The 24025-nt window shown below is 38.9% G+C and overlaps 1 protein-coding gene across 1 annotated transcript in view; it reads left to right on the forward strand.

Moving 5' to 3' along the window:
• LOC127569752 (phospholipid-transporting ATPase VB-like) overlaps positions 1 to 24025 on the forward strand; it is a 256997-nt gene that overhangs the window by 166384 nt on the left and 66588 nt on the right. The window contains 9 exon segments of the mRNA XM_052014600.1: positions 549 to 743; positions 6585 to 6789; positions 7115 to 7200; positions 8099 to 8202; positions 9542 to 9603; positions 9605 to 9674; positions 11198 to 11325; positions 13332 to 13584; positions 16305 to 16552. Coding sequence (XP_051870560.1) covers positions 549 to 743; positions 6585 to 6789; positions 7115 to 7200; positions 8099 to 8202; positions 9542 to 9603; positions 9605 to 9674; positions 11198 to 11325; positions 13332 to 13584; positions 16305 to 16552 — 1351 coding nt within the window.

The raw sequence follows: 24025 nt of genomic DNA on the forward strand, positions 1-24025 counted from the left end.
AGGTCTACGGCGGACGCCATCTCCCTGGCCCTACACTCATCACTGGAGCATCTGGACAGTAAAGACACCTACATTAGACTATTGTTTATTAACTACAGCTCCACCTTCAATACTATAACTCCAAGCAAACTCATTGCCAAACTCCGAGACCTGGGACTCAACATTTCCCTCTGCAACTGGATCCTTGACTTCCTGACCAACTGACCACAATCAGTAAGGATAGACAGCTACACCTCCACCACGATTATTCTCAGCACTGGAACCCCATATGGCTGTGTCCTCAGCCCCCTACTCTACTCCCTTATTAATTTGTTTTTTTAGGTGAATATTTCATATTTAGTAGGGGAGGAAAACGTTGAGGTGAAGATGAAAGAAGCTCATAGACCAGGGAGAGAAAGCCTGATTCATCCCAGGGAAGGCCATTTATCCTGACATCTCTTAATAACAGAGACCCTGCAAACAACTTATTATGCTTTCTCAAATGTGATTTGGCAAGGACCACATTAAGAAAAATAAACTTGATTCTTCTCCCTTTTCTCATATTCCAGATTTGCCAATATTTACTTCCTGTTGTTGGCCTTTCTGAACTGGGTCCCATCCATTGAAGTATTCCATAAAGAGATAACCATGTTGCCAATAATAATTGTGATGTCTGTTACTGCAATTAAAGATGGACTTGAGGATTTCAAGCGTTACCAATTTGATAAAAAGATAAACAAATCTCGGACACAAGTATTTGATTGGTAAGTCATTTGTAAATGAATACAAGGAATTCTGTGATCATTGTGATACCAGGCTGTCCTAACTGGGCAGACTGAAACCGAGTGGCTCCTGTGACATTCATGGCGAGACCTCCTGCCTTTTGCACCTACATAGTGTACAGCCTTCCCAATTTTTGTATTCATATGATCCACTGGTTTCCTGTTGAACCCACTTGTAGCATCTACATGACATGGTCAGGAAGAAGACGAGTATACTGTACTGCCATTGCCAGTTTAGTGGGCTGGTTCCCCACTTACAACTCTGATTTGTTTCTTGAACAAAGCTGCCTCACATTTTTAAGTGGCTTCTCCATTACTGATGGCTATTCCGTATGGTCCTGCAATGTTAAATTTAGCGCATCAAACAGTTTTGCCTGAATTCACTCATTCACCAATCCACGCTGTAAACCTGACAATGCATTCCCCAGTGATTTCCTCAAGTCCTTGAGTGCATATGCCAAACTTGTAATTTATGAAAATCTCTGGCAGCAGCAGATTAAAGTGTTCTTTCTAGGTTTTCATTTTGTCTTCATGTAACCTCATCCATAGTGTGACGCTGGAAGACCTGCCAACGTCTCCTTTGTCCCTGGCCCTTGAACAGCAACAAAACATACTTTGTACCCCACTGATCACACCAATATGAAAACTTTCCATTTGGTATAACAGAACTAGCCTGCAGGATTTCAGAAACTAGATTTGTTTTGCAATATTTGAGTCTGCACCAATAAGATGATATATGCCAAAATAATGTACTGTTGTAAAGTTTGACCTTTATTTGGAACTGTAGCAGTGGTGTAGTATTTCATTTGTGAAATATAAAAATGGCATCGAAAATGTTGACAGTGCAGCAGATGAAGCATTATACACTTCACTAGTGATGACATTATAGCAAACTTTTTGGTGACTGAATGAACCCTGCCCTATTACAGATAATTACACCTCTTAGTATCGATCCATCAATGTAAATTGCTTCAGGGTATTTGGAGGACATGAAAGACATTGTATAGATGTAAATCATTTCTTTTTTTGCCTTGATCTAGAAATTGCAGATCAGTACATCCTTCATCCCTCTGCACTGCATCTCGTTTTGCTACAACTAACATATCGTGAAATTATTTAAGTGACAAAATGTCATTTCAGTCTCAGAACAAATCCAAATTCAGCAACTGAAATGGTATTTCGTTCTGTCTAACCTTTGTTCCGAAAAGTTGTCAAATCCATATTTGAGTTGAAAACAAAAAGCAGATAAAGTGGTTAAATGAATGAGGGAGTTGGTCCCAAATGAAATTAGGTACAACATTTTAACATGGATTAAATCCATTTTGGTTTTATGTTTGAGGTTATTTTAAATTAATTTATTCTTGCAAGATACTGATAAATAAACAATGTTGGCTTAAAATCATGTTTAGTTATTTAATAAAATCCAAAGCAGCAATTAATTAAGGACTGCACTTGGAATATTGTGTTCAGTTCTGGGCGCCACATTATAGGAAGGATGTGGGAACTTTGGAAAGGGTGCAGAGGAGATTTACAAGGATGCTGTCTGGTTTGGAGATCATGTCTTATAAGGAGGGGTTGAGTGAGTTTGATCTTTTCTCTTTGGTGTGACGGAGGATGAGAGGCGACTTGATAGAGGTATATAAGATTATGGGAGGCATAGACAGAGTGGACAGCCGGCATCTTTTCCCCATGGTGGTAACGGCCAATACTAGAGGTCACCTATTTAATGTGCATGGAGGAAAGTTCAGGGGAGATGTCAGAGGTAGGTTTTTTACACAGAGGGTGGTGGGTGCCTGGAATGCACTGCCAGGGATGATGGTGGGGCTGATACGATAGAGTCATTTAAGCGACTCTAACATAGGCACATGGATGAAAGAAAACTAGAGGGTTATGGGAGATGAAGTAGAGAGGGGGATAGATAGAATATGGTTCATATAGGTCAGCACAACATTGTGGACCGAAGGGCCCGTACTGTGCTGGACTGTTCTATGTTCTATCTGATTATCAATTGCCACGATTAAAAGCCCTTCTCAAGGACTGGAATTTGCTGGAGCAGGGTATCTCACACTGTAGCCCAGCAGTTAGATTGTTTTCAGTACCTCTTAGCTCAAAAACATTTACTCAATAACTTACTGGAATTTCAAGATGAGGACATTGTATCTACAGACATGCAGCATCTGGGAGCTCAGTGAATGGTGGGTCCAGCAATGTATTTCATTATAAAATGTGAGATAATGATTGAGAAAGGTGCAATTGTAAATTAGACTGGAAATCAGATACCAAAAGAGAAATCAAGATGAGAAAAATTCACATGAAGAGAAAAAGTGAAGATAGAAAAGTAGGTGTATAAAAATATATATATAAAATTCATGTAACGAAATTCCAAAGTTTAAATAGTTTAATTTCTGAGCCAAAAGGCTGATCTTTTTATGTCCCTGACAGTAGGAAACATCAGAAAACTATTTAAATCTTGTTTGATTTTAAATCACTTAAAATGCTGAGAAGGATTTAATGAACTCCATTAATTTGAAAAAAAAAGTAAATTACCTAATACTTAGGTCTTCAACAATTCAATGTCCTTCATTCAAAAGGACAGCATTGCTGTTTCTATGCCAAATTAAACCTGGCACAGATTCAACAACAGCTTCCTCAGCACAAGTGATGAATCCACTATCAGTGTTCAATTGGGAAATTGCAAGACAAGAGTGATCAACGGGATCAGGACCTCACTTACATTTGCCTGAAAATTTTAAGTTTTGTGGTAACAGATCTGTGTAGAATTTCTGTTATTTCTGAGCAAAATATAGCACAATAACTTGTATTGAATTACATTTGTTAGTCCTTTTATTTATGAATATATCTCTTGCACGTCAAAGGGCTTTTCTAATCTAAGTTATCTCGTGGAAGTTTCAAACTGACCAGACTCTATTAGATTGTCAATCCAATTCCTAGCTCCAAATAGAGATGGGTTTTATTTTGTTATTCGACAAGTATTACTTAAATTTTCTGAACTTTAATTAACCAAAAGGAGCTGTCATCCGTGAAGAGATTAAACCAATTAATATGTGACAAAACAGAACTCTCATTGACTCACTGAAATAAAACTATATTTAAAAACACTTCTGGAACCTTTGTTATTGTTGATATTATTGGGCTTAGTTAGGCTGAATTTTGGTTGCAGTTCAATTGGAAACCCCCCTCCCCAAGGAAAAATTCTCCCAAGCATCTCAGCAGTGTAACGACACAATATGTTGAAAATTCTCATGATAAAATCATCCTTCAAAATCTGGGCCCCATACAAGGATGCAATACATGTTGATGCATGGTATGTAAGTGATGAACATGTAGTGCCCCAAGTGAAAATGAACTCATCGCATTGCCCAAATAGCATTGGATAATCTCGAGAATGTTTGCATTTCTAAACAAGTGTGATCACTGAAAATGCATGTTGGGATCTTAAAGAGAAGAGTTTAATATGTAGACAAGTCCATAAGTTTGCAGTCCTTTGAATAAGAGAGTTGCCACTCAGTGCCATTGTCTTTTCAATCCGCAGAGCTTGTTTGGCACCCAGTAGCACACCTCTTCTGTGCTGCATTTCCTTCAGAAGAATCTACAAGTTTCTATGAAGTTGAGAGACCTTTTTTTTACCACTGTTGGCCCTTGTGCAATGTCCTTGCCCTTTTCTGGATGTGTCTATCATCTAATCTTGTTCAAGAAATTCTCGAAAACTACTACAATGGTGGTCAGACAGGTTAATTGAACCAGGTACTGTTCTTTCTTCCCTGCTGCTCCCACAGGCCCCATCTTTCTAAAGACAGTAGTCTAATCTTCACACATCTCTGCAGATAAATCCCATTCACATCAATCCTTGTACTAATAGAAGGGAAATGAGTTGACCAAGTTGACTTTTCCACATCAGGGGGAGGCAGAGCTATTTGGTTATTGGCATAAAAGCATTGGATCTCAGTGGAATTTTGTAGAATTTCCAGGCCATTACACTTTGGGTTCAATTGTTATCAGTGAAGAGACTTGAACCCATGGGTGCAGATGCACTTAACATTAAAGATGGGAATATTTGGTTTACAGATAACTTTTGAAAATAAAGCAAGCAAATAATCTTGAATACATTAGGATAGGCCATAATTAAAGTACTGCATGGAGTTCCAGGCACCCCTTTTCACTCCTATGGAAAGATATTCAAAGCCCTGTATACAGCATAAAAAAAAAGTGATGGTGATGGAGGAATTAAAATGTTGATACTATTTTTATTGAAGCTGAGAAGGTTTGGAAGAGATGCGATGAAGTTCTTTTTTTTAAGGAATTGTGCAAAAATGGTTGGAATAGAATGAATAAGAAAAGGTTTTAAAGCCAGGATCTGCTGGTGATTTTAACACCCAAACATTAGATGTTAAAATCTCAAACCTAAGCTAACCCTACCCATTTCTAGGTTTATTGAAGGTTATACATGGGGTAGGTAACCAACTGACTCCCAGGGTAGTTAGCAGTGTAAGTGTTTTCATGAGCTCGTTACCCTCTGATTTAATCTGTTTGTTAGACATAATTCCTCCCAGATTTAACTGGTCTTGGGATATGTTGAGTTGAAGAGAAGTGAGGAAAGCTTTGAGGCAAAATTAACTGCATTTACATTATTTGTGGGCTTTGGAAAGATGGTGTTTTCTTTCCCACCTCTCCCAACTCTCCCTCCCTCCTCAGTCCTCCCCGCGCCTCCCCAACCCTCTCCATCCCACAGAGATTCTGATCAAATCTGTCTCATTATTAACTTATCTGAAAGATGTCACCTTTAACATTGCATTTTGATCAAAATATCAGATGAACTCACTGGCTTTCTTTAAAGAGTCTCAGAAAATAGTCCTGTACTCATTGAGCAGCTGTAAACTAGTAAAACACTGAAATTGTCAGCCTAGACAATGTATATAAATTTGTAGTAGAGGACGAATCCACTGCCTGTAGATCCCGGGGTAATACTGCTACCAACTGACCTGATGTGACATTTAAAGCTCTTGGTTTGTCTTCTATCATAAGCTCATTTTCTGATGAGCGCCCTTACTCAAGGTCACAGTATTCATCCCTTACGTTGTTTGACTCTAAACTCTGTCACTATTTCAAGCAGTGACAGAAGCGAATTACTTGAACTATATTATCCAGCAAGAAATTGATCACATTGGATTCATCAGAAGCTATTTTTGGATTGGAATAAAAAAAATGTAAGTGGGGGCGCCCATGCAGTCTACTGAGTATTCTGTTGGCTGGTTAAGATTAAAAGTAACCCTAGTATCTGTGTATCTAGTTTGCCTTTGCAACCAGACCATTGACAAAGAGAACTAGAATCCAGGTCATTGCTTATCACTTTTTAAGCACTCATCTGACAGTATTGTGTAAGATCAAGAGAAATCAGGTGCCAGAGCCGACGGACTTATAAGAATAGAACATGCTGGAAGTATTCTGAAGGTCAGGGAGGATCAGTGGAGAAAGAAGCAGAAACAGGCTTTCATTGATCTAAAAGCATGCTTCCTGACCTGCTGAACACTTTCAGCTTTTTTTTTGCTTTTAGGATTTTTTTTCAGATTTCTAAACATCTATGGTATTTTGCTTTTGGTGCTTCTGATAAATGCCATGCAGCTATAGTCAAAAGTATTTATCTACTATTATTTTTTATATAGTCATAAGCTCCCTCAGACCAAGTTTCACTGTGCAAATACCAAGTTTCCAAAGGGAAAAGAGAAGCATTAACCCTGGCTGTAGGAGGAAAGTTATTTTGTGTTACAGCTTTTCATAAGGCTGTGTGCATGTTTTCTTCCACAGGAAACAGCACCAGTACGTTGAGAAATACTGGAAAGATGTTCGTGTAGGTGACTTTGTGCAATTATCATGCAATGAAATTATTCCAGCTGATATGGTCCTATTGCATTCATCAGAACAAAATGGAATCTGCTACATTGAGACTTCTAACCTTGATGGAGAAACTAATCTAAAGCGAAGATTGGCAGTTAAAGGATTTTCAAGTCCCGTAAGGCACTGCTTTACTCTGTGCTTTATTTGATTGTTATCTTTAGGAAACATCATGAGGAACATTTTCTATGAAATAACTAAGAAAGCATATAGTTTTTACCAATAGAGTGTGATATTCACAATGGAATGACATTATCTGTGCTACTAAACGTACTGCATGTAAATCAGCATGGTAGAAGTGAAGCTTGATCCTTCATTTTAAAATTGAACAAAGCAATTGACTCATCTATTATTTGACCATTGTGAATTATTAGGAAAATATATTGTAATGTTTAAGCTGCCATTCAGTTTAGATAATTATTATAATGTGAACTTTTTTTTAGCATTCTGAATTTGAACCAGTGAACTTCAGCAACAGTATAATCTGTGAAAATCCCAACAATGATCTCAATAAATTTAAAGGCTTTGTGTAAGTAGGAAAATCTTTTGCATTAATATTTTCAACCTTATAAAACTTAGATGTTTTAGAATTTATTGAGATGACAGAGAACTCTCAAATCTGTAGATGCTACTTATTGGTCTGGATCCACCATGGTGCGAACTTCTGGATTTTATGAGATAATGTTTCTGAACAGTGACTTTATCCGAGCACCGGAAAATAATTTGCAACTAATCCCTTTTCAAAAAGAGAGCAATAGAACACAAGTTTTTCTCTGGAATTCAGCAGGCAGCAAGTTACTGATTGGCCAAATGTTACTACAAGTTCAAAAAAGATGGGCATTTGTTCTTCAAAGAGGATGAAGGATTGAATTCCCACCACGTGGCTTCAGAGTATCATTGGTAGAGTCTTCAGAGTCAGACGCTTTCAGTCCACAGCTTATTGAGAATTATGGACAAGTAACATGCAAGAAAGAAATCAAGTGCGTATTGAGTAAAAAAAAAAGGTCGTGGAACTTTTAGTCACATTTCTCACATCTGTTATGCTTGAACTGTTAACCAGTCATTTCACTATCAATGTAAAGGAAGAGGATATTTAAGAAGAGGCAATATGTGTGGTGAATCTCATCCATATCTTAGCTGCCATATTTTGACTGCCACACACCATTTACTACAACATAGCAGCAATACATTACACAGATTAATAAAAAAAGGAAATGAATAATAGTCTAAAAATGAAAAAGATAGATTTAAACATTTTAAAACCTTGCATTTAAAAACATGTATTTAAACATGCATTCAAAAACATTAGTCAGATTTTTTTCTAAATACTTTACATTTGAATGTTTGAGTCAATGAGTGTTATTTTTATAAAAGAATAAAGATGTTTTTTTAAGTGTAATATTAGTCATGGGTTGTTTTGATTGCAGAGATAAATCTGAAGAAAAGATTGGTTTTGATAAAGAGAATCTCTTGCTTCGAGGCTGCACCATCCGAAATACAACTGTTACGGTGGGAATAGTGGTATATGCAGGTATGTAGTGTGGGTTATTTATTATTCCCATGAATTTGGTCTCTTGGGTTTATAAGGATGAAGTAGGATAACAATTAATCAAAAGGCAGCATGAAGGAGAAGCCTGTGGCTTGGTCTATTCAGCAGAAAAAGGCCTCTTTCTGACCATGAAAAAGAGACGAGATTTTTATTTCAGAATTGCTGAACCAAAGGAGACAAAAACTTTCCTTAATTTCAGGGTTTTTTATAACCTCAGGTATACAAAATAATAATCCAGAGAACGGGGGTTCAATGGGAATTTCTATTTAAAAGTAAGAATTTTAACCGAAGCTGGAAATGAAAAGCTTGGAGACACAAGAGACAATGAAATGTTTGTATCATTAGGCTGAATGTAAGGGTACCACTCATAAAACCCCAGTTTCAAGGAAGGAAGCACACTGCAAATACTCAGTGTGGCTCTATGTGACTTCAATCTCACACCAACATCTTTGACTCTTCCCTCCTTAAACGGACTAGCAAACCATTTCGGCAGGGCAACCTGATTTAAGCAACAAATCCCAGCACTGCGAGAAACAACACATGTCCTGAGACTGAACAATTAAAGATGAGCCAATGAAAATTATTTCGCTCTGACACTGCAATGCCTCTTTTTATTTTTAAGAAACTTGTTCAAAGAAGTTGACTGTAATTGCTCAGAACTAGCCTTTACTTCAGCTTCATTACAAAACATGTTGCCACAGCGTTTTGTGCTCATTGAAGCAACACCTTCTGGCTGTTTATATAATTGGTCACAGTGCCCTGTCAGAAACCAGAAAACATTGAAAGTGTACAGCAGGTCAGTCAAGACTACAGGTTAATGCATTGGATACATATGCTTTCTGGGTTTTGGTGAAACTAACATCCAAACTTATAATTTCAAGAGTTGCATGGACTGGTACAGCCTTTAGCATGTTCTTCCTAATTGACAGAAACTTGAATAAAGAATGAAATTTTGTTTCAGCACATTATCTGCTCAACTAGTTGACATGTTTTGCAGAGGTCAGGGTAAAACCTTTAGGCAAAACAAAGACTCAGTAGCTCTGGGGAGCATGAAAACTACCTTGAAAAGATGATGAAAGTGACAACAGTTCTTGGCATGTACTATTGGGTACCTAGAATACAATGTATGAATTGAAAATGCCAGCATCTTGTATTCCTATGCATTTACCCATTGAATTAATCTATAACCACAAATAATGGAGACTGTAAGATTTGGACCAATCAGAAACCTTAAAATAATTTCTAACATATGGATGAATTACTGTCTGAGGTGGTGAAATGTATTGCTGAAAATCGTTATTTCTTAACGTGCATTTTTCAGGTCATGAGACCAAAACAATGCTTAATAATAATGGATCTCGCTGCAAGCAGAGTAAGTTGGAGAAAAAAAATGAACACTGATGTCATATACTGTATGATCCTACTGGTGATTATGTGTCTTATAGGAGCAATAGGTAAGATGTTCATGGGTGCCAACCTTTAGCTTCGTAACTGCAGTTGGAATAGTCTAAATGAGAAAGGTCTAATAAGATTGAGATTGTTGGAATAAATTAAGCCTAATTGCTATGGTGAGTGATATATTTATAGTAGGAATGTGAATTATAATGTTATAAAGTGAATAATTCTTTACTAAAAGTCTGAAATTAACACATTAAATAACTTGTGTCAATGGGACAAGGCAAGGGCATGCTCAGTTGCCTGGATCTTTCACATGGTTAAAATATTTTTATTTTATTTTTTCTTGTAATTGCCAAAAACTACACCATTGACAATAATGTTTAAATAAGGAAACTCAGCAAAATAGATTCCAAAACGTGAAGAAATGAACAAAACTGTTTATTTTGAAACAGATTGCAGGCTTATTCAAATGTTAATAGTGAATAATTTAAAATTTACTGAAATGAATATACTTGTTTGGTTATCTACATTATTGATTATATTGCATAACATTTGTTTAAATTTTCAGAAAATAAGTCTTATTAAAAAGAAATTAAATGTGTCAGAATGCTTCCAGTGTTGGGATAATTCACCCTGCTTACTCTGCTAATGAGGACTGATCAGAGGACAAATACATATCATTCCATGCCCTTATACTGCCACTGAAAAGATTTGATTTGAAGGGGAAAGGAAATCTTTGGGGAAGATGGAATAATACCCCTTTGATAATGCTTTGGTACATTTTGGGTAATGTTATGACACTAAGACCGGTTAAATGGGCAGCAATGACAGACTCTGTTGCAACTTGCTTACATCCAATTCATCAGTTGTGGAATATGTGTGTCATTGGCAAGGCTGCTGTTTATTGAGGAGATAATGGGAAGCCACTTCATGAACTGCTGCAGTCTTTTTGAATGCATTCTCACAATGTTATTGGGTAGAGAGTTCCAGTATTCAGATCCCATGACAAAGAAAGAAGGGCAATATATTTCCAAACCAGGTTATTGTGTGATTTTTGAGGGGAACCTGGTGTTCCCTTGCATTTGCAGCCCTTATCCTCCTCCATGCTGGAGGTCATGGAATCTCTGTTTTAGGGGCAATAGTAATTAGTAATTTTGTAAATGGTACATGATGTAGCCACTATATGTCAATGGTGGAGCGGTGAATATTTAGGGTAGTAGATAGAGTGCAAACGAAGTGAAGTATTTTCAAACAGTATGGTAATGAGTTCTTGACTGTTGGAGCTGCTCTCATCCAGACAGATACAGAGTATTCCAACTCATCCCTGCTTTCTGCATGGTAGATAAGTCAGGGAAGTCTTTGGGAAGTCAGAAGGTGAGTCATTTGCCTCAGGATGCCCAGCTTCTGACCTGCTCTCATAGCCACTTGTATTCCTAATATTTAAACTAAAGTGCATCTTCAGATCTCTGACGCATCATTTGGCTTACTTTTTAAATTCACTGTAAAATTAATACGATAGCATGTCAACACACACTTTACTAAGAGATTTGTTTTCTGTAACCATGCGTTTTTATGTTAGGTCATAGAATTTGGGTTGGAACTTTCCCTTCATGGTCTCCATTTGAACTTGCAGACCAGAATGGCAGCTTAATTTCATCTATTGTGTCTTTTTTCCGCATATTTCTGACAATGGTGATACTATTGCAGGTAAATAATTTTAAAATCTGGCTGTTATTTTGTCTGTATCTATTTGTATATGCTTGACTTGCTGTTTTGGAATACTCAAGTCATGAGGCTGCTCAACCAAGCGGTGCAGTTACTTTAAGATTGAAAACATTCAGATATTTACTTCTGGTTTTGAAAAAAGTTGTTACATAATTGTAGATACAATCTTGACCTGAATTCAAGTTACAACCTAAAATAATAGTTAATTAGCCAGATTGTCCTTGACCTGGCCTGCATATTGCATTGGAACTCTGACCGCACTATCCTTTGTGGCACTGTGGATCTAACTGAGTTTGAGGCCTTGCTCCTGCAGCCATTTCATGGACTGGAGTAGTTTGTATGTGTGACAAGGCCTCTAGGGGCAGAACATGAGACTGCAGTCCTGGAACACACTGGTCCTTGTGATAGCCTATGCTGTCAAAGACCATTCCAAATTTTTGTAGTTGAATCTGATAAAAAAGATCTATTTGCTGAAATGGATTTCAGTAATTTTTAAAAAAATCTATATAATTATGTTTTTAAAACAAATGTAACTGGTGTAATTTAATTTCAACATCTTAATAATTGAAATAAAGGGGGAATAAAAACATTAACCTTAACTTCCTTGCCGGCATAAAGCTGAGGGGCCAGATGTGAATTGTATCTGACTTCTCACCCTGGACTCGGGCCGAGCCCACCGTCAAATGGGGTCAGTTGCAGCACATTTTGCACTTCTGCACCACTTTGTAGAGCTGCAGAGATAGGAACATGCTAACCTGCTTGGAGCATTTTGCTGGCAAATTCTCTTCCAAATCACCAGCAAAAGGAATGTATATTTCAGCCCAATATAAAACCAGGATTAAAGGTCAATGAACGATGATTTATGAATACACCATGTATTGAATATCTGCTTAAAAGCACAGACACGCACACAGATACACACAACTCACTGAAACTTAAGTAATAATTAGGAAGCTATTTTAAAATGCTGAATATTGGCGCCTGACTACCAATTTAATAATAGTGGAAGTTACCACAGTGCACTAACTTTCACCTCCTTTAGTTAGCTTGTTCTTAGCTTAAATGATGCCATCCTATATCTGTACAAAGACTGAATTTTATTTCCATTGATCAGACTACAGTGTGTGTTACCTGTGCAAGACTGGTTACTGATTCAAAACAAATATTCATTACAAATGTAACTTTACAGTGCATTATGCAATGTGCATTTAGTATCAGTTTGATAAACTAGCAGGCTTATGCTTCTCTAGCAGAGGTTATATATGTATTTTTGGGGGGACATACAGTAGGTATTCTCCTGAAAGAAGGTTATAGAAAGAAGGCTGCAGAGGGTTATAGACTCAGCCAGCTCCGTCACAGGCACAACCCTCCCCACCACCGAGGACACCTTCAAGAGGTGGCGCCTCAAGAAGGCAGCATCCATCATTGTCCCTCCCCATCCAGGATATGCCCTCTTCTCATTACTATCATCAGGAAGGAGGTACAGGAACCTGAAGACCCACACTCAATGAGTTAGGAACAGCTTTTTTCCCTCCGCTATCAGATTTCTGAACGAGCCATGAACACTACCTCGTTATTCCTTTCTTTTGCACTATTTATTTGTTTTGGTATTTTACAGATTTTTATGTCTTTGCACTGTACTGCTGCCACAAAACAACAAATTTCATGTCATATATCAGTGATAATAAATCTGATTCTGAGAAGCAGAGACAGTTATTAATGGGTCTTTATTTTACTTATTTGTGTGAAATCAAAGCTTCAGAGACCTAAAGTGATTTCAGAACAATATTCAAGTTGTGTTGGAGTAGCTTGCCAAGCTGCAGACAATTGCACATTCAAATGGTAGAATGTAAAATATTCTACCATTTGAATGGTAATTAATGGTAATGGTAATTAATTGCATTAATTTCATAAAAAGGTTGTTCAAGAATATTCATATAGTTCTCTGTGAAATTGGTTGCTGAATTATTTTTTGCTTTTATTGACAGATCTTAATCCCTATCTCTTTATACGTTTCCATTGAGCTAGTAAAGTTGGGTCAGATATTCTTCATTTGCAATGATGTTGATCTGTATGATGAAAGGACCAATACACGCCTGGAGTGCCGAGCTTTGAATATCGCTGAAGATCTTGGTCAGATACAATATATTTTCTCTGATAAGACAGGAACCCTCACTGAAAACAAAATGGCCTTCCGTCACTGCACTATTATGGGCACAGAGTTCCGACATGATGAAAATAGTAAGGATCACAACCTTATGAATATTAATATATTCAATTAACTTACACAGAAATTAAAAGAAAATTCATTGTATTTTTGATTTAGTCTCTGTTCCTCAGGTGATTAAATGAGCTGCAAGTGTTCAGTAAAGCAGAATGTATATGATCTCCAGATACAACAGATAACCTTAAGCTATAAGTTGGATAGATACTTGGTATCCATTGGATTGAGTAATTTGGAGAAGCAGTTTCTAGCCATTTTCTTCTTTTCAGAAATTCCTGATGATTTGAAGTACCCATTATTGGACCAGATTGGCTTTTCTTATTAATTTCCCATTCAATCCCATGATACATTAAAATGATCTTCTCAATTTGGTGCCAACATACATTTGATTGTAGCAATTTCTGAGTTGTTAACCCAAGCCATTTTGATCCGGGTTAAGATGGTCATCATTGTTGGTGATTCCTCAGAGTTGAGGATGATTTTAAGGTATAGGATTGTCGGTGAGTGTGATGATGGTTGTGAAGTCTGATCCTTAAGCCACAGATTGTCTGGCAAAAACCACAGAATGGTGGGAACTGTGATGCCTGTTTTTTTCTCTGCTGTTGTTCCACCTCCCAGGTGACACAGTTGTCTTCAAAATGGGTTGTCTTCCCATGATGCCGTGTGGCCTTGCCATAGGCTAACCTGTTCGTATCTGGTATACGTGCTACACTTCTTGATGTTCACTTTCAGGATTGAGTTCAAAGTTTTTCATCTGGCTCTTTTGACCCTTACTTCTTGGCTAAGTTATCTAAATAGACACACGAGAGGCACGTACACACCTCAGCTAGATGAATAATCATTGCTTCAATACTGGTAGTTTTGGCATTGAAAAGGTTGCCGGCATTTGTATCCCAATCATTCCACTGTACAAAAATGGCCATTCAGAGGTGGTTGTGGTAAAGGAATTTCAGGCTCATCATTTAGTTCTGAGAGAAGATTCCAGTTTCCCAGCTGTAGAGAAGAGCCAGGCTTACCACGGTCTTGTGTACTAAAAGCTTTTTTTTGTGTCCTGATGTCATGGACATTGAACATTTGATGATTCAATCTTACAATTTAAATGGTGGAACATTGGGTCCTGTTCTCAATTGCCTCATCAATGTTAGCCTTCTGTGAGAGAAGCCACTAGTGAGAGACTTGGAGTTCAGCATTCCACAGCTCCCATCCATCAGTGAAGATCTTTCCTTGGTGAGTTGATTGGCATAGAGCTGGTTGGTGAACTATCTTTGTTTTTACAATGTTGAGAGTAAACCCATGTACTGCTGCTCTCTCACTGAATGAAGGATACTTGCTTGAATCTTGCTGACCTGTCTTCTCCCTCTTCCCAAAGAAATCCTGTCCTGATCTCAATGTGTCTTCAAACTGTCCAGAGATACTACAGACTTCTTGCAGGTGGCATATCAAGGAAAAATTCCAAGTATGACAGTGGGTACTGTATACAGCCTTTGGTCTGACCAAATCCTCTGATTCTGTAAACCATTAGACCTAAAGGAATACTTATTGGAATTCAGCTGCCCAGAGAAATTGATTGCCATCTCAGATTATTTCCTTACCAGATGACTGTCTCCATCATCTGCAGTGATTCTGCTATGGAATTCCATGATATTCAAGATCATAACTGGAGTTAAGCAACATTCTGTGACAGTACCTCAATAGTTTCTGTAGTCAATCTTACTGAAAATAGTGAAGGTGTTGGCATGAGGTAAACATATATTTCCTCAGTTTTCCAGACTTGGAGAAATAATGTGTGGTGATTGTTGATCATGGTTTCATCACAGACTCTAAACACATCTGTAGATATGCCAATAGGGTCAGGTGCTTTGACACTTTTCATTTGATCTGTGCCTTGTGAACTTCAGGGTTTGTTGGATTGGTAAGAGTTTTCATAACGCATGTTGTGGGACATATTGGATAGTTTCATCTGTCATCATTTATTGCTAGTTCAAGAGCTATTTTATCGTGCTCCTTCCAGCACTTCTTAATTAACACTTTTCCTTTGAGAAGTGTACTGCAATAATCCAATCTAAAAGTGGCGAATCAATGAGAGCTTTCCAAACACAGTCTTGGTTGCACTGAAGAAACTCCACAGATTATGAAATATTTTTGGATATTTTTAGGTAAAGCCAATTACTTTCTTGAAAGCCTCACAGGTGGATTATTATGGTGTCCATATCTGTCTGAACATTAGTATCATCAGTTTCAGTTGTCAGTTTGGCAAGTTTCTCATTCAGCACATTGTATTTGGAGATCTTTATGCTAGAGACTTTTAATTCTCTTTGAAATGATTCAAAGAGAATGAAATGATTCAGCCTGGATGGGCAGGGTCAATCATTCAAAACTGTAGCTAATCCCAACAGTAGTCAATTCTGTTTATGATACCTGTGATATGGTGGGGGGAGAGGTTCTTTTAAGTGTCAGATCCGTAGGATAATTATGCAATTATTTCAGGCAGGGGTGTTGCCATGTTCTTTTGAACTTGTGTTATGTTGCAATGACATTTGTGATGACAAGTACATGGTCTGCACGTTTGCTGAGTAAGACGCTTTTGCAGTCGGCATTTCCCACTCCATTCTTTCCAATGTCCATATGTTTGAATCTGGTGAACTCTCACAATGAAATGTTTAATGTATGTTAATAGCTTGAAATTTAATAATCGTGCAGATTTTCTGATAATTTTCCTGAATGATTTTTCATTTAGCCAAGCACTTATCTACTCGTACACAGCCAGACTTCCTGGATAAGGATGGGCTACCACTGGAGAGCTCAGGCTCCATCACCAACCTCCAGAATAGTACGTCAGATCTGAAGCAGAAGAGTACAAGACTTGTGGAGCAATCAGAAAGCATCTGTTCCCAGCAGCAGCTTACTGGTTTTGAAAGTCATAACGAGTTAGTGATGCACTGTGGTAGCATCCCTTTCCAGAGAGTGGCATTCAACAGCTTGATTGTAAGTAAAGGAAACATATTTGCATAAATTCTGGTTAAACCAAATCACTTACCTTGTTCTTGTAGCCTGGGCATGTTTTATGATCAAACCCCCATAAGAAATAATATTTCAGATTAAAGCTGGAAATAAATTTGTTCCATGTGTAGTTGTATTGAGGGAGGGCAGAAACAGGGAGGATATAACTGACCATAATGCACTTACCTTAAGGAGATGGTTGTCAGGGGCTCCTGCACTTGATTGGTAAGCAGTAATTTGTGTGGAAACTTCATATACATTAGTGCTGAGTGGGAATGGAATCTGACATTCCTGTGCCAAGCTGAGAAGTAAATTGGCCGCCTGGCACTTATTTTCATGTCTTGTGTGTGAGGATACCAATAAGAGTTGATGGAGGCATACAAGATAATAACAGATTTGGAGTAATAAAGAGGAGCAGTGATTAGTGAATGGTTCAAGGACCAGAGGCACAAATTTATAGTGGTGAGCCAAAGATAGAGGGGATATGTTTGTAAAGGGGATATCTGGAATTCACTGTCTGAAAGGATGTTGGAAACAGAGTCAATCGAGACTTCCAAAAGGGAATAGAATAGTTATTTCAGGGTGGTACCACGGTAGTGTAGCGGATAGCATAACGCTATTATAGTGCCAGCGACCTGGGTTCAATTCCGCCGCTGTCTGTATGTTTGTATGTTCTCCCCGTGACTGCGTGAGTTTTCTCCCACATTCCAAAAGACATATGGGCATGCTACTGTTGGCTCCGGAAGCATGGTGACACTTGCAGGCTGCCTCCAGCACATTCTCAGACTGTGTTGGTTGTTAACACAAAAAGCCACATTTCACTGTGTGTTTTGATGTGCATGTGACTAATAATAAATAAACATTATAATAAATAATAATACTATAAATCATTGCAAGGCCATGGGGAATGAGTAAGGGAAGAGGGCCAACTGGAAGGAGTCAATACATTCTCCTTCTGTCCCACAATAATTATTTGATTCTTCTGTAACTGTTGGACCATGCCTTTACAGGCAGCTAAAGACTTCCAGAGAGGAGAGTAAAATCAATTTTCAAAATAGAGACTCTGGAAATTGCTACTTAGTTTTACCAGACAGTGCCACAAGATCTCTGGAATGTTCAATCACATATTGGATTATTCAAATGCTGGGTTATTTATTCTCTGTTACGTGATTAATAAAACATAGAGTTTACATTGGGCAGTTCAACACAGGGAGAGAGGGAATGGAAGAAAATTACAATATAAATCATCCCTGGACTACTCTTTAGCACCAACAAGTCATCTGAATTCTCGATTGGCAATGGTGCATGAGCCACTGAAATTGAGAACACATTTCACTCCCAGCTACATAATGTGGTTTCTTATATATATGCTGCCCCATGTTAATGTTAATCTCCCATCCAGGAGAAAGTATAATGGGACTGTGTACACAATCTAAATATTTTAATCAATTTTGTGCCTCGAGGCATTTAAATAAACCCTGTCTGTATTCCCCAAGCATTTTTTAACGATTTGACAGAACACTGAAATTAATCTTTGCAGTGTTAAAGCCATGCAATATACCTAGTGCGGATTTACATTAATTCCCCCAGAATCAGTTCAGGACCTGGAATAATGTTGTAGTGTTGTGATATCTGTGAATCATATAACAAATGCATTGCTAATGTGAATACATTGTCTGAGTTTGCCAGCAGCTTCAAGAAAATGACATTGTGTTGTCCATCTTACTATTTGAGATACACTGAATAGGATGAGGGTATTGTTTGAATATTAGGTAAGAACTAAACCAAGTCAGGGTAATTTAAACAATGTGATATTTGTAGATTACAGCCAAACAACTCCCAGGCAGTGAAATTAACTTTCACGTATTAATGTTTCACTTCTTGAAACATTAAAACTTAGATATAAAGAAAATTCCTTTCTTACATTTTTTTTTTCCTTGATCTCATTCCCTCTCCCTCAAATATCTACCCTTTATTTCTTATTTGATATTTGCTTTACCATTGAATTCTTCTTTTTCACTCCTTGCATTATTTATTTCATAATCTTCCGATATAATTGGTTAGGGAGTTGCAAAGTTGTTTTATTTTGTTTACTTTGGTTCCAGAAATCCCATTCCCTCAATCCTGTGTTATCAGACTTGCACTCTCAGCAACCTGTCATGCAAAGGATATCCAAAACCTAAATTGCAGACTCTGTTAGATACTCTGCTGAAGCAAATGTTGGTCCAAAACCATTGATAGACTCCCTGGAATCTTATTCAAGGTTGGGAATTGTATGTGGTTGAATTCAATGTAGATTCTTAAAGCTCAGTTCAAGCTATCAGGTATTTTCATATTGACTGATTTGCTCTGCCAAATTACTAACTTTTTATTTGAGTATTCATTTGTGTATAAAAAACTACTGCAATTTTGTTTTAAGTTTAACAGAGTGATAGAACATGGAAACTTTCCATTCCCATCCAGACCACTGAGTCCTCGATGACCATCAGCAACTATTTACACTAAACCTAGATTAATCCCAGTTTATTCTCCCCACAACACCCGTCAGATTCTGCCACCTACATACACACTAGGGACAACTTACAGTGGCCAATCAATCTATCAATGGGCATGTCTTTGCACTGTGGGAAGAAACTGCAGCATCCCATGCAGTGAGAGGGAGAACCTGCAAACTGCATAGAGACACAAGAGATTCTGCAGATGCTGGAATCTGAAGCAACACACACAAAATGCTGGAGGAACTCAGCAGGTCAGGCAGCATCTATGGAGGGAAATAAACAGTTGACGTTTCGGGTCGAGACCCTTCATCAGGACTGGAAAGGAAGAGGGCAGAAGCCAGAATAAAAAGGTCGGGGGAGGGTGAGGAGCACACACAAGCAGGTGATAGGTGAGTCCAGGTGGGTAGGGGAGGGGGGAGATGTAAGAAGCTGTGAGGTGAAAGGCAGCAGAGGCCAAAGGGCTGAAGAAGGAATCCAGTAGGAGAGGACAGTGGACCATTGAACAAAGGGAAGGAGGTGGGGAATAGATGGGCAGGTCATGTGGGTGGGGGAAGGGGAAAGAGAAGGAGGGAGGGGGCCACAGGAATGAAAGAAGAGAAAGAAGGGGGGAAAAGGGAGAGAAAAAAGGGGGGAAGAAGAGGGGAGGGGTTACCGGAAGTTAGAGAAATTGACGTTGAAGCCGTCAGGTTGGAGACTCCCAAGGCGGAATCTCATGTGTTGTTCCTCCAGCTTATGTCTGGCCTCAACATGGCAGTAGAGGAGGCCATGGATAGACATATCAGTATGGGAGTATGATGTGGAATTGAAGTGGATGGCCACCGGGAGATCCTTGCTTTTGTGGTGGACAGATCGAAGGTGCTCGACGAAGCGGTCACCCAGTCTGTGTTGGATCTCACCGATGTACAAGAGGCTGCACCGGGAGCACCGGATGCATTAAATGACACCCTCGGATTCACAGGTGAAGTGCTGCCTCACCTGGAAGGCCCGTCTAGGGCCCTGAATGGTGGTGAGGGAGGAGGTGTAGGGACAGGTGTGGCACTTAGTGTGGTTGCAGACATAAGTGCCAGGAGGGTCATCTGCGGGGAGGGATGAGTGGACAAGCGAGTTGCAGAGAGAGCGGTCCCTACGGAAAACAGAGAGAGGGGGGAGGGGAAGATGTGCCTGGTGGTGGGGTCCCGTTGGAGATGACGGAAGTTGTGGAGAATGATGTGTTGGATGCGAAGGCTCATGGGGTGGTAGGTGAGGACAAGGGGATCCCTGTCACTGCTATGTTGGGGGGGAGGGTGGGGGTAAGAGCTGATGTACAGGAAATGGAGGAGATGCGGGTGAGGGCAGCATTGACAGAGGTGGAAGGGAAACCCCAATTACTGAAAATGGTGGTCATCTCAGATGCCATGGAAAGCCTCATAATGGGAATAGATGCAGTGGAGGCAGAGGGAGAAGGGAAAGGCATCCTTGCAAGTGACAGGGTGGGAAGAAGTGTAGTCAAGGTAACTGTGGGAGTCAGTGGGTTTGTAAAAGATGTTGGTGGATAATCTATCTTCAGAGATGGAGACAGAGAAATCCAGAAAGGAGAGATAAGTGTCGGAGATGGACCAAATAAATTTGAGCGCAGGGTGGAAGTTGGAGGCAAAGTTGATCAAATTGATGTGCTCAGCATGGGTACAGGAAGCAACCCCAATGCAGTTGTCAATGTAGCAGAGAAAGAGTTGGGGAGTGTTACCGGACTAGGTTTGGAACATGGGCTTTTCCACATAGCCAATGAAAAGGCAGGCATAGCTGGGGCCCATGCGAATGCCCATGGCTACACCTTTGGTTTGGAGAAAGTGGGAGGAGCCGAAAGAGAAGTTGTTGAGGGTGAGTACCAGTTCAGCCAGATGGAAGACGGTGGCAGTGGAGGGGAACTAGTTGGTTCTAAGTGCTACACCTGTCCCTACACCTCCTCCCTCACCACCATTCAGGACCCTAGCCAGTCCTTCCAAGGGAGGCAGTGCTTCACTTGTGAATCCAATGGTGTCATTTATTGCATCCGGTGCTCCTGGTGCGGCCTCCTGTACATCAGTGAGACACAACGCAGATTGGGTGACTGCTTCGTCCAGTACCTTCGCTCCATCCGCCGCAAAAGCCAAGGATCTCCTGATGGTCATCCACTTCAATTCCACATCCTATCCCACACTGACATGTCTATCCATGGCATCCTCTACTGCCACGTTGAGTCCAGACCACCTTCTCGGCCTCCTCCACTGCCAGGAGAATTCCAAGAGCAAACTGGAGGAACAGCACCTCATTTTCTGTCTTGGAATCTTGCAGCCTAATGGCACGAACATTGAATTCTCCCACTTTAATTAATCCCCACACACCCCTTCCCCCCCACCCCCCAACCATGCCTCTTCTTTTCTTCCCTTTCCTAGCATATCTCTCTTTTTTCTACCCCCTTTTTTTTCTCCTTACTGTTGACCCATTGCCCGGCGGATCTGCTCTCCCCTCCTCCCCCGCACCTGCCTATCACTGTCTCTTACCTGCATCTACCTATCACCACTTTGTGCCCACCCTGCCTCCCCTCTTTTGTCCACCTATCACTGCTCTGCTTTTCCCTCCTATATATTGGGCTTCCCCTTTTCCTATCTTCAGTCCTGAAGAAGGGTCTTGACCCAAAACGTTGACCACTTGCTTTTTTCCATGGATGCTGCCTGGCCTGCTGAGTTCCAGTTCTATGACTGAGCATCATAGTGTTTCTCATTTAATTAATGTGTAACTTATGTTCTATATGTTGTTGTCTGAATCTATGTGCCTGTGATGCTCCTGTAAGCAAATTTTTCATTGTACCTGTGTGTCACTATACTTGTGTATATGACAATAGACGTGAGACTGACCCACTTCTTTAATAGAGTTTTCAAAATAATTCTACTTCCCTGCTTTTTTGCCATACCTCTATATTTTTTCCCCTGGTGAGTACTTATTGAATTTTCTTTTGAACATATTTTCTTACTGGAACTATCAGAGACTTTTTTTTAGCCAATAGCAGTTCCCAGTATATTCCATGATGCTAATGTATAATGACACTGCACTGAAGGTTTAATGATTGTAAAGTTGTTTCTGAAAAAAATATTGATTCCTACTCAGTCAACAATATCCAAGAACAGCACAGTTAATTGCATTGCCAAAACATCTTGCTTGTGGTTTGTGATGTTAAATAACATTAGATCTTTGAAAACAAAGTGCTAGGACCTATTCATTAGTATTGATGTATGTGTTCAATAACCCAACTCATTGTATGCCAGTTAACTTAATAGGCCACTAGTCTGTAACATTAATTTGATGGATATTTTGTAGTTGGCAGCTGTATGGTAATAAGTCCATACCAACTGTGTGACATCGTGCCTCAGGCAATAAGAGTAAAATCCTATAAAACACTGAAGCCTGATCATTTGCAGAGAATTTTAACATTTCATAATTGAGAAAACTGATAGAATTTTCTTGTTCTTTCATATTCTTGGTCTGTCTCTGCTGCATATTTTGTGAAAGAAAATTAGAGTCAGGATGTCATCTTCCATTGTGAGACTAAAACCTAATTTGTAACATTTTTTATTGAAAATATGTAATTCATATCACGTACACATAGATTTCAATTACAGTGGAGGGTAAAATCAATTTACAAGTCTAAACACTTCTGGCTAAAACAGCTTGATAAATCTACCATCGTGCTTCAAATCCCTAGGTTGCAATGACTACCAAGGCTGCAGCAGCAGGTATGTCTAATTAATAAAATTAGCTTGGCAGTGGCTTATAGAATTGCCATTCCACTGCTGCTTGCTGTTCTGCAAGTACATAATGAAACATTTCGTCAGTCAAAATGTTGATTCTTAACAGCAGCTTTTTGTTTTTATGGGCTCATCACCTTGGAAATTTGATTACCATTTAGTAACTCTTGGGAAACCCATGGAACCATTTAATAAAAGCTCAGCTTTTTGATATGGATTGTCAGTCTTGCCAGGTATTTTTTAATAAATTGAAAGTGAAGTAAGTTCTACTGAATTGCTACCTTCTCTATGCATTCCTAAAGTTCTTCTGCTGCTGTGTCTTGATGAATCCTGTTGAATGCATCATGTGGGAAGAGAGCTTTGTTTAATTTTTAGGGCTTTTTCTTTCAATATCATCAAGATTCTATCCAATGGCATTGTTGCCCACAGCTTCCTGTATGTTAACCATTTTCTCTGTCCACAGATGCTGCTTAACTGGCTGAGTTCTTCAGTATTTTCTATTTTTGTTTCAAATTTATTGGGTTTCCAGCTCCCATGTCTATTTATCAACATCCAGATATTAAGATCATTCCACAGATGAAGGAATGTGGCAAAATTATCTATTTTCAGATGGTGTCTAATCAATGGTTTAACAAGGGAGCTTTAAAAGACCAACTATGTATGCAACCATATCTGGTTCATAAGATTTGAGATTGTTGCAGTTTCTTTGATTGCATTTTTATATTCTTCCTTAGACTAGCAAATTTGTGCTGCATAAGACACCAACAGATAAAGGAAGAAATGTGTAATTTTCCATGAATTCCAGTGTTTCCTCATATTGGGCAGACTAAGTGACAACAAAAGATGACAAATAATTTGATTTTTTTAAAAAAAGACATTGAACATTTGGTACTGAGATGAGAAATTTCTTCATATAAAAGGTTATGAATATTGGTAACTCCATTGTTGACTATATTCAAAATTGAGCTAGATTTTTGCACACCAAAAAAAAATGAAGATTAATTGCAAGAGTAAAGTTCAAGTAAACTTTTGCCATGTTGTTATTGAATGGAGCAGGAGGATCAAGGATTGTAAGACTTGCTCATTTTCTTTCATTTAGTAATGTAATTTACATAGATACAGTCGAAAACAAAGTATAGTACTTTAAGTTTACATTAGCAGTGCTGTCCACAGGCTACATGACTAATCTCAGCTGGGTA

The sequence above is a fragment of the Pristis pectinata genome, chromosome 4 (genome assembly GCF_009764475.1).
Source record: "Pristis pectinata isolate sPriPec2 chromosome 4, sPriPec2.1.pri, whole genome shotgun sequence".
Taxonomy (NCBI): Eukaryota; Metazoa; Chordata; class Chondrichthyes; order Rhinopristiformes; family Pristidae; genus Pristis; species Pristis pectinata.